This window comes from Phaethon aethereus (genome assembly GCF_964289735.1).
Source record: "Phaethon aethereus genome assembly, chromosome: 2".
Lineage (NCBI taxonomy): Eukaryota > Metazoa > Chordata > Aves > Phaethontiformes > Phaethontidae > Phaethon > Phaethon aethereus.
The window spans coordinates 101,229,541-101,246,334 of record NC_138582.1 but is presented as its reverse complement, the minus strand read 5'-3'; the positions used below and the strand labels follow the sequence as shown (position 1 = coordinate 101,246,334).

The 16,794-nt window shown below is 38.4% G+C and overlaps 1 protein-coding gene across 1 annotated transcript in view; it reads left to right on the top strand.

Moving 5' to 3' along the window:
* Positions 1-15,809, top strand: part of KIF13A (kinesin family member 13A) — a gene marked incomplete at both ends in the record, with an annotated part of 97,147 nt that extends 81,338 nt beyond the window's left edge. The window contains 12 exons of the mRNA XM_081996461.1: positions 3,248-3,458; positions 7,552-7,714; positions 8,425-8,565; positions 10,187-10,336; positions 10,859-11,023; positions 11,676-11,849; positions 12,408-12,559; positions 12,680-12,812; positions 12,940-13,086; positions 14,099-14,137; positions 15,461-15,560; positions 15,652-15,809. Coding sequence (XP_081852587.1) covers positions 3,248-3,458; positions 7,552-7,714; positions 8,425-8,565; positions 10,187-10,336; positions 10,859-11,023; positions 11,676-11,849; positions 12,408-12,559; positions 12,680-12,812; positions 12,940-13,086; positions 14,099-14,137; positions 15,461-15,560; positions 15,652-15,809 — 1,733 coding nt within the window. The remainder of the gene's footprint in view (positions 1-3,247; positions 3,459-7,551; positions 7,715-8,424; positions 8,566-10,186; positions 10,337-10,858; positions 11,024-11,675; positions 11,850-12,407; positions 12,560-12,679; positions 12,813-12,939; positions 13,087-14,098; positions 14,138-15,460; positions 15,561-15,651) is intronic.
* Positions 15,810-16,794: the final 985 nt, after the last annotated feature.

The following is a 16,794-nucleotide window of genomic DNA, read 5'->3' as shown; positions in this document are numbered from 1 at the left end:
TGGTTAAGTAAACAATGTGATTAGGTTACCCAGCCTCTCATTTAAGCAAACAAAGCTGGTACAGCTCAGGGTGTGGTTTTTGATGAAACTTAGTAAAGCAGCCTGTGTCATAACATTCTTCTAGCTTGTTTAGAAAAATGCACCTACATGAAATCTTAAGGAAATTTATTCAGCATTGTTGTTACTGAATTAACAGATTCCAGATGTGAATTAAGTGATGTTGCAGCAAGGTAATAAATTATGTTCATCCTATGGAGAAAGTACATTCTTCTGGTTCAATGTTAATATTCTAACATTTTGCAGAGGATTAACTGCATATGAATGGTCTTTTCAGGGCCATTGAACTTGTCACATAAATATGTGAAGGATTGGGACTTGAGACTTTTAACACTGTATGGAATTTGCTGTGTGTTTGGCAAGCACTCGGTAACATCTTCCCTAATTAATTTGACTTTGCATGAGAAATCAAAAATGTTGGAACGTGGTGTTTAAATCTAACTTAAACACTATTGTAGTTCTTTTCAATTGTGAAAAACCTGACTGTTCATCTTCTAACTGGATGATTTATAACTCACACCATATTTTGCTTTTTCACTGTGAAGGGCTCAGGGTTTTCTGTGTAAGTTCTTTCAAAAGTCAAATTGAAAACTTTTCTAAAAGTATAAATTTACCTTTTGCGTTTCTATACAAGCATAACTCGCCTTTTTTCTTTCCCAAATAGTAGTGGATTTTGTTGAAATTGAAAATTTTTAGACTAGTTTCTTGCATCTTGTTCCAAATATTTTCCATGGTATAATTTGATCCTGTGGTGGTTGTGATCCTGTAAATCTAGGTGGCTGAAAAGATCACTTTTATTAAGGAAATCTGCTCCCTGAGCTTGGAGCTGGTCTTTGAGCAGTTTAGGAAAGTCTCATCTTAATGAGTCAGCCTTAGATTCATTTCCTGTGTTTGCAAACACAATAGAGGGCTTTTAATTTCTTCCATGCCTCCTCTTCGTCTTCTGCGTAATACCTGATTTCTCAACGATTCTTACACATAACTAAAACTGTTCTAGGGTTTATGGAGTAAAACCTATGCATGTGAAGGTAATTCTGGTATTATCTGGAGGAGTTAGGAGGATAATGATGATGCAGATCAACATTAATAACTTGGTTTATAGTCTAGAATATTAGAACTTGGTTCAGTCAGTTGTTTTTGTTGCACTGTCTATTTAAAAGCTAAAAATAGCTAACTGTCTTTCTGAGAATGTCTTGTACTAAAAAGTAATATTTCTGGTTATTTTAAGACACTTTTATGCATCACTGTGTTGCTATTTGGTTGCCATTTATACTGACTGATTTTTAACTTTGTGCTTTATAATTACCATTGTGATGGTATTTTATGACGCCTTTGTGTGAAGCCAGTGATTTCTTCCACGGATAAGGCTAGGGCCGCAGTAGGAACTTGTAGGAGTGTGTGTTTTCTGCTAAAAATAAAGATGTGCTTTACATCAGTCTTAATATTTCAAAAAAGGATGCTGAAAGGCAAATACAAACCCATTGTAACAACAGAACCCTGGAGATCCTGTTTCCTTCTCTGGCATTTATAATAGGAAGGATTTGCTTTATCAAGTGACTTGCTTCAGTGGCCATGTATGTTAAAATCACAGACAGTGAGTTAGTTTATCTTCAGCAAAATTAGTTTTAGTAGTTTCAGTACTAAGTTGTTATCAATTACTAAACATAGTAATGCTACATTGGTTTGTGAAGATACAGGGGATGTGCTTTTAGGGAGAGTGTATGTACATGTTATGGTGACCAACATACACTACTAGTGATAAAAACCCTACAGAACCTTTCATGTGAATCCTCTATTGCATGCTATAGTAACCTGAATTTTATTCCATGTAGCATTGTAGTGTCAGGAGAGCTTGTACAAAATCTTACAAGGACTGGGTTTTGGTAGTGAAGGCAAGATGGTTCATAACTAAATCACACCGACGTGTTTTTTGTTTTGTTTAGTTTTTTCAGAAGCATACCTCTAGTTCCGAAGTGGGACAGCGTAATGAAATCTGGGTTTATTTTTCTCCTTCCTGTGTGACAGACTGGCATCCTTAGAAATCACAGCAGCTCTTTTTTTTATATTTGCAAAATGGAAGAGGTATCATAAACAATTATTTTAAAGCTGAAGATTTTTTAATTTGAAAATCCTGGTATGTCCTGGAGCTGCAGTATTGCTTCCCCCTGATAATCCACCACTCCAACTATGGAACTCCTTTCCCTTCCCCTTCTGATGTACAGACTCAGCAATGTGTTAGGTGATGTGCTGTCACTCAGATATTCATCTAGATTGGTCCTTCTGCAAATCACTTTTTTGCTGTATTTAAGCTTTCAGATGTGTATATGCGAAGCAGATATATACTGGTAGTATATAGGAACAGCTTATTCTGTTGAATTTCTCTTCCAGAGGCACAGTCTGGCATTGGACCCAAAACCAGGAATAGACACAGTTTCTGTCTGAGAAGAGAAACAGACACAAATGTTTTTTTAACATTCTTTGAGGTTTAACCATAGCTGATTGACACAAGCAGTTGTTGTTTAAGGATATAATATCCAAATGGATATTTATTCTGGGTTGATACTGAGACAAAATGTAGTTTGTAAAGCTAACTGCAGAAGCCCCCTCCAGAGTGTACTTTATCTGCTTCGGTGCTGTGAAGCACATTGATGCAATGTGGTGTGTGACTAGTCAGATAATTTGTTTGTCTCAGTTTTCATCTGCAGCTCTTGAACATGTTTCATTCTCTACCAAAATGGAGAAAGTAAATTGCCTTTTACTTCCTTAAGTAATTTCCTTCTCTGATTAACATCATCTTCCTTTGTGTTTTGGTTTATTTGCTTCTTATTAATTTGTCCCCTTTTCCATATAGTCTTTTTTTTCCCTACTGGGATTCTGGAGCATACTACAATTTCACAATATTGACGTATGCAGTAGATGAGGGTTTTAACCATTGTTCTAGACCCTTTGCATGCTCTATTTTTTTTCTCTTTTGGATTTATTTAATGCAATACTTATTATTTTGCCTTTTGTTTTGGAGGGCAGTGGCCATCTTGTGTTTGCAGAGTCTGGGATATGTTGATTGCTGTTATCTAATAAATAATGAGTGTTCTGTGATGCTGAAATAGCATTTTCTCACTTCCGTGTTTTGTCCTCTCTTTCTCTCTCTTCACACCCCCCCCCCCTTTTTTTTTTTCTTTTTTCTTTTTAGACCCAGTGCAAAACGTGGTCCAGATCTTGGAGAAACAGTACTTGGAAGAGAAGCGGAGTGCTCTTGAGGAGCAGCGACTGATGTATGAACGTGAGTTAGAGCTGTTGCGACAGCAGCTCTCTCCAGAAAGGCAGCATCAGCATGGCAGTGACAGACTCTCCTATACTGCTCAGACTGCACAGCAGAAAGTAAATCTCTGGACAGAAGAGAGGTGAGAATACAGGAGTTAAAACAAAGGAATTAGTAAGAACTACAAAGGGTGACAGTTTTTTTGTTTTTTTTTTTTTTTTGTGGAGTTGACGTGCAGTACAAGATCTGCCTCCACCAAAGCGTTAGCATTTCATTTAGGACTAGGTTCTGGTGTGTAATGTGTGTACAATATCTTCCTATTTGGTTTAACAGACAAATGAAATAAGAATTTAGCTTTTGTTGATCAACATTATAGTTTGTTTTGTTTTTTTTAAGTAGAAAAATGCTTGTGAAATGTTTGGTTTAGCAATTATTAAGTTAGTTCTGGAAAGAGAGAAAAGGGTAGCACAGAGGTGAATTTGTCAATTCAGACTAAGGAGTCCACTAAGGAGTATTGTGTGTTAAGAGTATACAATGAGAGCATGGTATTTTGCAATTTAAAAACCATTTGAAAATACAGAAAATGGGAGTCCTTAAATGTTGTATGTATGTGTTTCTAAAAGTAAGTCCAGCTTTAGAAGAGTTTGAGAACTGCAGAATAGTCAAATAGAGTATGTTTGTGCTGTTTAGGAAGTAAAAGATCTTGGTTTAGTTTTTGTGCAAGGTTTTGTTTTGTAATTTCTGCACAGCTTTGGGGAAAAAACCCTAAACAGATAACAACACACTGTTGACCAGCAATGACTAGAATGTTTTCCATGGCAAGCATAGGGAGACATAGTGCTGTGTTTCAACTTTAATTAAAATAATTGTTTGCCCCTGTAAGAGCTAAAAACAGAATCATTGGGAACTGAATGTAAAACATTTACAGAGTCATGGCTGGGATTTGCAGGCTCTTTTAGGGCTCCAGAAGGACTGCAAAATGAGAAACATGCTAGTTGGAATCATTGCTGTTCAGAACTGCTTTAAGCACAGCAAGGCCATCAAGAAATCATTGATAACCCACTTCAGCAGCAGGTATGAGAACTGGGTTTACTGGCAAAGGAAGCCATACCTCTAAAAAGATGCAACAGAAGGGAAAAGGGAGTAACAAAAAACATCTTGAGAGCTGAGAAGAAAAAATTGTAATTGATCAATTTAAAATTAACCAACCATGACATAAAAAATGAGAATCTAGAGTGCTATCAAGGTGAAGTCTTCCGCCAGCCTTCTCTTCTCAGTAGTTGTTAGGTGTTTCTTAGGAAGAGCTGTGCTTGGAACAAGCATTTTTTTCTCTGGATTTCATGGGTGAATGCTTTACTCTATGTAATTGTTGAACTGCTTGAAGACTGTACTTTGCTGCATTGTGAGAAAGGGGAGAATGAATGCTCTTTGTAGTGATCAGTAAGGAGTCTGATAATGTTTTGGTGGTACTGCCATTGAATAAGCGGTTTTCTGAAAGAACTAATTATCAGTTTCCTGTCCCCCAGAAGATCCTCTTAAGTATACTTTTTTATTTATTTATAGTTCTAGAAGAGGTTTTGGGCTTCTAAAAAAAAAGGGGGGGGGGGGTTGAATCTTCTTAAATAAGAAACCAGAAAACAGTCTTTGAGGGATTTCTGCTGTAAAAGCATGGCAACATGGTGCTGAGAGGGTGTTTACCAGCCAACTGGCCAGAGGGCAAGAATTGCAGGAAAAAATAGGAAGACTGGATGTGAAGAATGTGTGAAAAAGCCAAATGTCTGGATTGCACAGGATTTTATCAGTGCAGTTTTAGCTGTAGCTCTGTTGCCATTGCAGATGAAGCTGAGCTCTACCGGATCAGCCGGCAAAATGTATTTGATAGGTATCAGATGTAGGCATGTGGTTGTATCTGTCAGATCAGCTAGAACACATTGCACAGGTTTTTTTTTTGGCTTTATGCTGGCTGTGGAAGGATAGGTGATACCTGACCTGGTGTTAAAACCTATTGGCATAAAGTTATCCCATTGCAACTTTGAGCAGATTTAATTTGTCAGGGTGAGGGGTGGTGGTGGTGTCCTGGAACAAAGGTTTAGTTCAGCATGTTCTGTATCTGACATTAGGAATCCCAGAGGCTTGTAATGACACCTTGTGAATGTCAGATACAAGTTTCCCTAGTGTTTGGCTTGAACAGTTGTTTCAGGATTTCATGTTCAGTGGGTATTTACTTTGATTAATATTCTGATGGAGCTTGTTGTATGTTTTGTGTAGTAAGAATTAAGAAACCCAATCTGAAAAGGTTGGGTTTTTTTTTGGCTTAAGTTTCTGGAAGGATGCTGGTACAGCTATATACAGAAAAACACAACTGTAATGAGAACTACCCATAATAATTGTTTGAGTTACTCATAAGTCCTCCTTATAGTCTTAAACCATTCCTTTCTCGGGAATCTAGCTAAGAAAAGATTGGTGTGGGAGCCTCCCCGAAAAGCTCGCCAGATACTGGTTTCCCGGATCAAGGAAGGGACTGTCTGTAGCTGAATCCTGTGGCTCTTGCAGCACTTACAGATCAAAGCTGCCTTCTGTTTCTCAAGCTAGGCAGCTGTCTCACAGTGGTTACAGGTGTAATGCACTCTCAGTATTAAGTACTGTTTAATGAGTAATTCTTAACTCTACCTTCATTTTCTGGGTGAATCCAAAATTATAGCTGTCTGTGGAATGCATCACTCCCATGGTCTGGAATTGCTCATTTAATCTTGATGGCCTGGATAACAGAAGCAAGAGGGAGAAGCAAAGGAATTTTCCATACAATGCCACGAGCAGATATGGGGGAAGTGGACTAAAAATCCACTGATAACAGCTATTTAAGATCCAACAAAACCCCCACTGTTGCAAACTTAGAGCAAAGGCACTAAAATTCAGGGCTGCTTGCTAGCTCTGCTGGTTGTTTACCACTTTGGTATGGTATCAGGGAACCAGCAGAGTGCAATTTGAATTACCCAAGGCTGTTCTTTGGGATATTTTGAAAAAAGATAGCCACTCCACAAGAGTTCTGCTGAGGATTGAAAGGCATATTAACAGTTGTTTGTGGTTTGTACTATAAAGACATACAAAAGATCTAAGCTTATCTGAATAAAGGCAAATAGGCAAACTTTGCCTGGATTCACAGCGAGGCCCATTAGTTTGTTTGTTCCTCCTATGCTTGTCCATAATGTAATGTATTTTGTAGAAACGAGAAGTGTATGTGCACAACATGTACTATATTTCAGTAGGACTTGCCATAGAAAAGCTAAAAAGTCATACAGGGGAATGCTGGTCACTGAAATAGGGAGTTTGATCATGAGTTTTATGAAGATGATGAGATGCAATAAGTGCTGCTGGGATTACAAAGAAAGGCAGAAAGGCGGACTTCACATTTGCTCAGAGGATAATCCTCATACTTTTAAAAGGCAAATTAAAGACGAGAATCCCAGATGAGAGTGTATCTTAGTATTGCAGGTGGAGATATTCTATGTGTCATAGCAGGTTTGCCAGGTGTTAAGTTAGAACAGATTTGTTCAGACAGGCCTTAGAAACCCTGTTGGAATTTATCCAGAGACTGTTAACTGTATGGAGTGCACAAGCGTTAACATGCCCTTGTTCATCTGTTACTTAAAAGATACTTCAGGTATATAGGACTTGAGGTTTTTTGTTTGTTTGTTTGTTGTTTGTTTTTTTTTTAATGTGTACACTTGAGATGGCTTAAGTATATGGAGGGAGATCTGGGGGTCTGTAGCACTGCAGAGCTCTAGCTGTGATGTAAAGCTGTGGCCTGCAGTGATTGCAGGTTCTAACATCACAGTCTGAGGAAAAGCGGGTTTTATCAAGATGAAGTCCCACATGTTGGGACTGGTAGTTTCTGTGGAACAGGACTCCAGATTAAAGACAAAGACAGCTGCAATTATTTCATTTCTTGAAAATTAGGACTGTCCCTAGGGCTTTTAGCAAATCATCACTGTAACAGCTCCCATAGTACTGTGCCCTTTTATTTGGGCATTACTGTGCTAGACTTATCTCAACAGTAATGTGTCTGTTTAATAGGCGATCACTGCTTTTCCTCAATAAAGTGGTCTGACACAGTTCTATACAGCATTTATTCTTAAACTTGTTTCAGAATAGTCTTTGTTAGCACCTCTATTTGCAGCTTTCCAATAATAGAAATAGGTTTCTGTGTATTTTTCATGTTACCTACTGCACCACAGGGATGAATTGTTTCGACAGAGCCTGGCTAAACTTCGAGAGCAGATAGTAAAGGCAAATACACTGGTGAGAGAAGCAAACTTCTTAGCAGAAGAAATGAGTAAGCTGACAGATTATCAAGTAACACTTCAGATCCCTGCTGAAAACCTCAGTGCCAACAAAAAGGTAACGACAGCAGAGAATGCTGGAAAACATAGTTTTATGGCTAATCTAAAATATGTAGATGTATATAATGTTCATCTAACTTCAGGCCATAAAATGTTACTTTTGTTAGATTATGTGTAGGCAAAATATGGATGCTACCTGACTTTAATATATTGAAAGTGAATAATTATAAGTAATGGATGGGTACATAGCGTTAAGTATGGCTCTTGCTGAACTTTCAAGTGTATGATCGCCATATGCACGTGCAGTTTGTGAATAGACGTTTGTGTTCTATTGCTGTAAAACCTGCATTTTAGTTATGTTTGCAAAAATTGCCCGTTTTTGTTACAGATGCCTACAACTTTTGTATTAAGGATTTTCTAGTTGTAGTGCCGCTACAATATGGCAATATTGTAAATATAAGGATAGCAGTTAGCATAATGTCCTTCTCATAAGTGATTTGACTGAGAGTGTTAATGTTCCTGTGTGAAAATGGTAGTTGTCCAAGAAGGACAAAGAGGTCTGGAGCCTCAGAGATGCATAGACTATGCTGTATTTGAGAAGGAGAAGATAGTGTGGCCGGCATGCAGAGTATGTTCTGTATTTTATTCCTTTTTTATTCATTCTGCATGTTCTATATTTTATTCCTTTTTCAGAATGCAGTTTGACTGAAGAGTTAAACTACTTACATACACCTTTCCCACAGTAATTATTTTTTTCCTCTGATTTAGAGGGGTGCAATAGTAAGTGAGCCTGCTATTCAAGTGAGAAGAAAAGGAAAAGGTACTCAAGTGTGGACTATTGAGAAACTAGAGAACAAATTGATTGACATGAGAGACCTCTATCAAGAGTGGAAGGAGAAAATTCCTGAGGTATTGTATATATTTTCTGAAAGGGATCAGAGATTGAGTTTGTCTTCTTGTAACCCCTTTTGATATGTTGTACAGATAAAGTGCAATGATTTTGTATATGAAAGGGTAGGGTATTGTATTTTTAAAAAAAGAAGAAAGGGCAACTATGAATAATACTAAATATTCAAAATGCCCATGCGTAATAAAACACAGGTATGTCCTATGCTCACTTACATTCTTAGATACAAGTGTGCTGATGTAGTGACTCATGATACCACTAAGAGTTTACCTGGCATAATATAGGTGCCATGCAGATAGGTACCAGCTCTGAATGGAAGCAGCAAGCTGCATTAGAAATAAAATTATTAAACTGTGGTTGGTATCAAAGCTAGCAAGGATGCTGCTTAGATACACTCAAGGTGGAGAACATATTACTGAAGTAGAACTTGATCTTAAAATGTGAAATATTCTGTAATTTCATTGTATATCTCCCAACCTTATAGCAGTGAAGAAATCAATTGAAGATACTTAGTCTATATCAGTGTCTATCAAAACTAAGTGGTGCTTCCTGAGAATTTTAGTAGTATGTCAGCCTTGGCAAATAAGCGTGAGCCTTGTCAGAAGCTTGCTTGTTTACTGACAAGAGATAGACATGAGATTTGGTATTTCAGATGATGTCCTCTAAGTATCCAGGTAGAAGTGCATAGGAAGTATATCTTGCTGTCTTGTGGCTGATAAGGAGCACCTAAGTTACTTGTGTGATGAATCATCCTCAAATATGTTTCATCAGCTGTTGTGCCTTTATCATGTGTCTTGGATGGGACATTGGGAATCTCTAAAGTCATAGCATAGGGGACGTCAAGCACTTCATCTGTGCCCATTGAAGACAACGATGATTTTGCTGCTGAGTTTAGTAAGAACTGATGGCACATCCTTTGACTATATTATGTCTGCTTGAGCCAGGATTGTCCTTGCCATTGCCTATGTCATCCATAATGCATGATGTATTCTATGTGCTACATAGAAACATGTAGGTCAAATGCATGTTTTGAAGACGAAAGAGGAGAAGGGAAGGAGCTAACAGGTCCGCTGAGGAGAGCATATCATGCTGGGAATCTGCATGAATTCTTTGTGGCTGTATATAGGATACTCGCATAGAAAATGCTGCAGATGTGATCTCAGCTCTGTGGGAGTCATAAGAACACTTGTAAGGCTTAGGTGGGAGTCATTCTGCACCTTCCCTTTGCCCTTGTAGTGGTACCCAGCAGCCAGGCCAGCTACTCAACCTGAGGATGATTTGTCCTCTCATTTAAGAGCAGAAAAGTAAGGTGACACTTCTTGAAATCAATGGCTATTGTGCTTACTCATGGTAAAATTTACTTTGTCTTGACATCACTAAAAAATGTAGGTCATTGTATTACTATATCCCATAGTAAAGAAAGGATGTATAATGTCTTACCTCAAAGATTTCATTTCAGATTTATGATGTGCTTCTAGTCTCTTTCTACTTGTGTAACGGGAAGGAACAGAAAAGATTGGCAGTGACTTAATTTTTGTGCCGTGATCTCGTATTACGGGGTTATTTGATTCTGTGTTCCCACGCTTACAGTTTTTGACATAACTTTTGCGATCTTCAACACAGATAAGGAAGCTCATTGGCAAAAGAGGTGATCCTTTTTACGAAGCGCAAGAGAATCACAACTTAATTGGCGTCGCAAACGTGTTTTTGGAGTGCCTGTTCTCGGACGTTAAGCTGCAGTATGCCGTGCCCATCATCAGCCAGCAGGGGGAGGTAAAGCCAAACGGCGCCCTGACGTATGGCGGGCTGGGCGCACACCTCTGCGCCCCTCCCTGCGGGGGCAGCGTGGCTCCCTGCTGGGAGCCTTCATCTCCACCGAATTTTTAACAAGCAAATGATGCTTAGTGTCTTGTTTCCCAGTGAACAAGTGTTTTGCAAAGAGCTATGTATGTTTTCTGTTTAATTGTTTACAATCGCCCAGCTATGAAATTAGTAGAATAAAATGCTTAGTGTCAATGTAGGTAACTGAGCAAAACCCAGGATATTAAGGTTCTGATGTACAGTCATGACACTTTCTGCCTTTTCTGTTGTGTGTGAATTAAAAAGGTCAGTAGTTCTGTATACAAATAATTAATTTTTGTATTCCTTTCTCCTCTTTTTTGACACTGTTGCTTTTCATTTGGTGGTTGAGAGCTGTTCAGTTCTGTTCCTGCGCACCTCCTAGAGTTAGATATTTACCATCTTAATGTCTTTAAGTCCCTTGTGCACAGGTTCTTAGTATTTGTCTTGCCTTAGGTTGCAGGACGGTTGCATGTTGAAGTAATGCGAGTCACTGGGTCTGTCCCAGAACGTGTAGTAGAAGGAGACGACTCATCTGAGAACTCCAGTGAGAGTGGGAGTATGGAAGTCATGGATAACAATGGAGAAATTATTCATAGAGCAAAAAAGCTCTCCTGCAGGGTAAGTGAGAACACATGATGAAGTTAACAGTTTCAGGCCTTTGTAACTATGTAGTTGGTCTGGTGTAAAGTACTAAGCTATGTAGGCTGTTGCTCACTTAAAATTATCTACAGCGAAAAGAGAGACTTTTGCTGTTCCGGTTCAGTGTAGGTCAGTCTAACTGGCTGTGGCTGCCAGTGGCTGTGAATTAATTTCCATTAGTTTCAAGTATATGCAGGTCTACATCATAAATACTGACATTATAAGGACTGTCCTTCTTGGCACACACAGAAGGGGAAAGTTTTTCTGTGTAACCATCTCCTATGGTTTGTTTCATTATCTAGGGTTATAATTATGAGTGGTGTCTGGGTTTCATTTTTTCCATGAAGAAGAGGTTCATTCTCCACTTGAGCATATCAACTTCCACAAAGAAAACATGTACATGGGTGGGCTAGTTAGGTGCATGTAACTGCTTTCCTTGCATCTGTGTTTCTGTGTATGCAAAATGTGGATTTCCTAGATAGGAACATCCTTAGAAAGTAATTGCAGGTGTCCTTTAAAAATTCTTCTTGCCTGTTGGTACTTTGGATTAAATACTTAGTTTTTTCTTCTTCAACTTAGAGCTGAAGAAGAAACAATCATATTTATGAGAACATCTGTTTTGTTTCCTCAGGTAAAAATAAAAGAAGCAACCGGACTGCCACCTAATCTCTCCAATTTTGTCTTTTGTCAATATACATTTTGGGATCAATGTGAGTCAACAGTAGCGGCACCAGTGGTAGATCCAGATGTGCCTTCACCTCAGAGCAAGGATGCTCATTTTACGGTGACCTTCTCTCATTGCAAGGTAACTATTTTTATTACAAAATAGTGTTACCAGGAGGATGGTATGTTTGAGATAGAAGCTATTTAGAATTTGAGCCTTTGTTTCACTGGGGGAAGAAGGAAGGAATCAAGTCATATAACTAATGACTTTTGACTATACTTTAGAATGCCATAATATTTCATTTCATCACCTCTTTGAAATACAGCAAAATGAAAAAAAAAAAGAAACTTTCAATTATTGGTCTCTTAAATTCAGATGTCATCTTTAATGCGTGGAAGAAACTAGTTTATATAATGACATCTTATTATATACTTGTTTGGTAAGCTCAGCAACTTAAAGATCATTGGAGCTATGAAATTGTTTTTATGGAGATCTTCAAAGCATGAAATGCAGTTTGCAGAAGCAGGAATTGCTGAGATGAGATGTTTCACAACTTTCTTGACCTGAGTCAAGCTTTATGGTCCAAACCATAGGGTTTTAGCGTGCAGGTAGTTAGTTGTTTGGTGTGTCCTTAGAAACTAGTTGAGGAGGTAGAATTATTTCATTTGATTGGATATGATTTGTTTTTCTCATTGCCAGGACTATGTGGTGAATGTCACAGAGGAGTTTTTGGAGTTCATTTCAGAAGGAGCTCTTGCTATTGAGGTGTGGGGTCACAGATGTACTGGCAATGGCAGTTCTGTCTGGGAAGTTGATTCTCTTCATGCTAAAACTAGGACACTGAGAGACAGGTACAATTAAATTACACATGAATGTTTCCATCAGCTTTCTAAAGCTTTCTAGTATTTGTGGTGCACAAAATATACTTTGGTGAGGCAACTGTTAGATTTTTTGGGGGGATGTCTTTTTAGGTGGAATGAAGTAACTCGAAGAATAGAAATGTGGATTTCCATACAAGAATTGAATGAGATGGGAGAATATACTGCAGTTGAACTCCATCAGGCAAAAGATGTAAACACAGGGGGGATTTTCCAGCTTAGGCAGGTACTTATCTTTTCCCTGTCGTCTTATTCATGCTCAAATTGATTCTTAATTTTATTCTTAGTTTCTCTCTATTTTTCTCTCTCCCTCTTTTTCCTTCTTTCTTTCTATCTCTCAATTACCTGTTCAGGGTCATTCTCGCAGAGTTCAGGTGACAGTGAAACCCGTACAACATTCGGGAACGTTGCCTCTCATGGTAGAAGCAATTCTTTCAGTCTCTATAGGTGGTGTGACTGCCAGATCAACCAAGCTGCAAAGGGGCTTGGACAGCTACCAGGTAAGACAGTTACTTTTTCATGTGTTGATTTTTGTTTTGTTTTGTTTTGCTGTTCTAGAGCCAGTCCAACATAGTTCCGTAAGGGACCTGATATGTCCCTTGATACGCACACTGATGCATGATATGTAATTCTGCAGTTTTACACGTGTTTGAGCCTAGTATGTACAATGTGAACATATGGTGCTAAATCTGCTTCTTTTTTTACTTATAACTTGGTGTGTAACTGATAAAGAGCCAAATGTGATATTTGAGTATACACAAGACAGCAGCAATATTGAAACCGGTTTTACCTTTGTGTGTTGAGGTGATTAAGGGTAGATTCCTAGCTCCATTAGTTTCCCTCCCTTACAAGGATGGTAAAAATTGAGGAGGGGAAAAGCAGGGCGGGGGTGGGGGATAGAGAAAATGTCCTATAGTGAAGATACTGTTTATCTTTTCAAAAAGGACTGAGCTGTTACTTGATCAAAATGAGAAATAGCCATTACTGAATGTGAAAGGGCTATTTCATTTAGCAGAAAAAGTTCTGAAGAAGTATAAATGACTTTAAGCTGACACTGGACAAATTCATATTTGAAATAAAGCATGCTTTTAATAGCAGTTGCAAAGAACAAGCAGAATGGGCCACTCAGGGAAGAGAGGTGCCTTTTGTCAGAAGGGTTGCATTCAGAACCACAAGTAATTAGAGCCTTAAATACGGGTGAAACTGTAAAACTTGAAGATTGGTGATATGCTTGCTCAGTCCTTTCTCTGGCACTGTATTCTGTCATAATTTGTTTTAATAAATATATTCACTAATACTCAAATCATAGCTCAGATGCTGTAGTCTGTAATGAAAAAAATCTGCCTCTACCTGTTAATAAGACTGGTTATTTGAATGTTGTAAATTTAACATTTTACAAGGTTTTTTTGTGACAGAAATGTTTGTATTCATGTTTTGGGTTATTTCTGTGAGTTTCTTTTTAGAGAAATGCATGTTCTTTTGTGTTTTACGAAATTTATTTTCTCCTACCAGAAGGAGGAGGATGATGGTGGTGATATGGATAGTTACCAGGTATTGCTGCTGTTGCTGTCAATCCTGTGGCATGGGGCACAGCTAATGCTAATAGCCAGCAACTTTCAAATGAACAAGCCTACTGGAGCAAGCAAAAGTGGCTTTGAAATATACGTGTATATATATATGCTGTGCATTTAAGAGGCTACCTGGGCTATACAACACTGCTGTTTCAGTTTACCTCCTGACTTTATACTCTTGCAGTGTGCTCTTGTGCTCTCTTCTCTAGTACTCGGCAGTCAGCTCTCCTAACTGGCTACATGAATTGCTATGTGTATAAAAGCCTAGAAACTGTATTTTAGAATGAAAGCAATTCCCAGTGACTATCATAGGGAAAAGAACAACCACCTGCAGTTGCAGGCTCTTTCCCAACCAAATTATACAGCATAGGGGTTTTATTTGTTTTCTAAAGAAAACATTGTAACCTTTTAAGTTGTGCAGTTTTCTGAAATGCTAGTGGGAGAGGGCGGGGGGGGAATACAGAAGCTTCAGTGAAGCAATTTTTTTATCTACACAAAAACAAACCTTGAGCCTGGCTTTTTCTGTGATAAATAAATATAGGACAGTCACAGTTTAGAAAGCATAACAGAAGAATAATCATTTAAAAGGCAATGAAGGGCAGAAGAGGAAATGCCTCAAAAAATAAAACACAGTACAGATCTCTACACGGAAGTCTTATTTCTAGTAGGCAGCTTTACAGAAGTAAAACCAGTTAGGTGAGAATACTGACATTCCTTAAGATAACGTGTTAGGTTTTACAGCAATCTCAAAGATATCTGTTATGTACTAACTTCTTGCGGGCTGTTTATGCGCTTCCTGACTTATCACAGAGAAGAACGAACCGGATTTTCTGTGATACCACAAAGCATGATTGCATGACGGGTTTTGTTTGCATGAGAAATCTTTTAATTGCACTGATAGCAGCTGCTAGCAATGGAATTTTGTGCAGGTTTGAGGGCGTACTGACCTGTCTAATCTTCAGGCGAACTTACGATCAACTGATGATACCTGTTTTTGCTAGTCCATATGCTGTTAAAAAGTTTGATTGCCACTTCTATAAGTAATTAGCCTGTGGTGTGTAATTCTGATCAGCAACTAAGGCAGTCACATTCTTTTCCTCCTGTTGGAATTTGAGACTTGAAAGCAAATAAGCTTCCACTCATGGGTGATGAGGTACTTAATTGGTGTGCATGTCATTCGAGGAAAAAGTTTTCTGCATCATGCAAGCTGTTTAGTACCAATTCTGATGAAATTTTCACAAAATTCACTGCCCTTTAATCTTAACCACGCAGCCTAATAACTTTTTTTCTCTTTCCATGTTAGGAAGAAGATTTAAACTGTGTACGAGAAAGGTGGTCTGATGCATTGATAAAACGCAGAGAATACTTGGATGAGCAGATTCAAAAGATCAGCAATAAACAAGGTCTGAAGCTTAAAATCCCTATTGTAAGTGCTTTATTCCCTATACCACAAAAAATGTGTCTCATCTATATTACTAATCTCTTGCTCTGTAGAAAAATCTGAGGATGATATAGAACGAGAAGCCCGTCTGGTTGAGCAGTGGGTAGGACTGACAGAAGAGAGGAATGCAGTGTTTGTTCCAGCACCAGGCAGTGGAATTCCCGGTGCCCCTGCAAATTGGTATGTTCAGAAAAAGCAATGGCGTGGTTAGCTTTTCCTACATGAACATTACACACTACAGAGTAAAAATCTGAGGATGTTTTAGAGCTTTCTATGTTTTCTTGTAATGCTACTAATTACACTCAAGCTGGCAGAAGGCTTAGAAAGTCAGGTGCTGGTTTAAATGTAAGAAAAGTTTGCTTAGTTAACATATTACATAAAGTAGCTTTGAGATAGCTTTCCAGGTTTGAAAATCACATTTGAATTTAACATAGTATTTTACACTTTTTCAAAATTCTGAGAGAGTTATCCTGTACTTCGACTCCTTTCAAAAAAGGAGGGGTTCAAAAATGAATGGTTGAACATGTGCTAATCTCACTAATATGGGGTGGGGAGGGAAGAAATTCTGATTTTAAAGGATGTGTTCTCTTTTCTCATTTGATTTCCTTTAAATCTGTGTTTTAACTAAGATTGTTGGAACTGATATGTTAGTCTGGGGAAAGTGTTGACAAGAAATATGGCCCTAATCAAGTCTGCGCTGATTTCTGTGATAATACCCAATATCTCTTCATCATTGGGTGAATGATGTAGTGATAATCTTTCCTCGCCATTTTTTTCCATTATCCACCTGAAGTGTTCTGTGGTGTCCTGGTTGTGGCTGGGAGAGAGTTAATTTTCTTCCTAATAGCTGGTGTAGAGCTGTGTTTTGGATTTAGTATGGGAAGAATGTTGATAACACACACTGATGGTTTTAGTTGTTGCTGAATAGTTGTAGTGCTTATACTCAGTCAAGGACTTTTCAGCTTCCCATGCTCTGCCAGCAGGGAGGCGCGCAAGAAGCTGGGAGGGGGCACAAGCCAGGACAGCTGACCCAGACTCAGCCAAAGGGATATTCCCTACAATATAACATCATGCTCAGTATATAAACTGGAATTGGTCAGGGGGTGGGAATCGCTGCTCGGGGATGGGCTATTGATCACTGGCTGGTGAGCAATTGTTGCATTGTGTATCACTTGTTTTTGTATGTTGCTTTATCA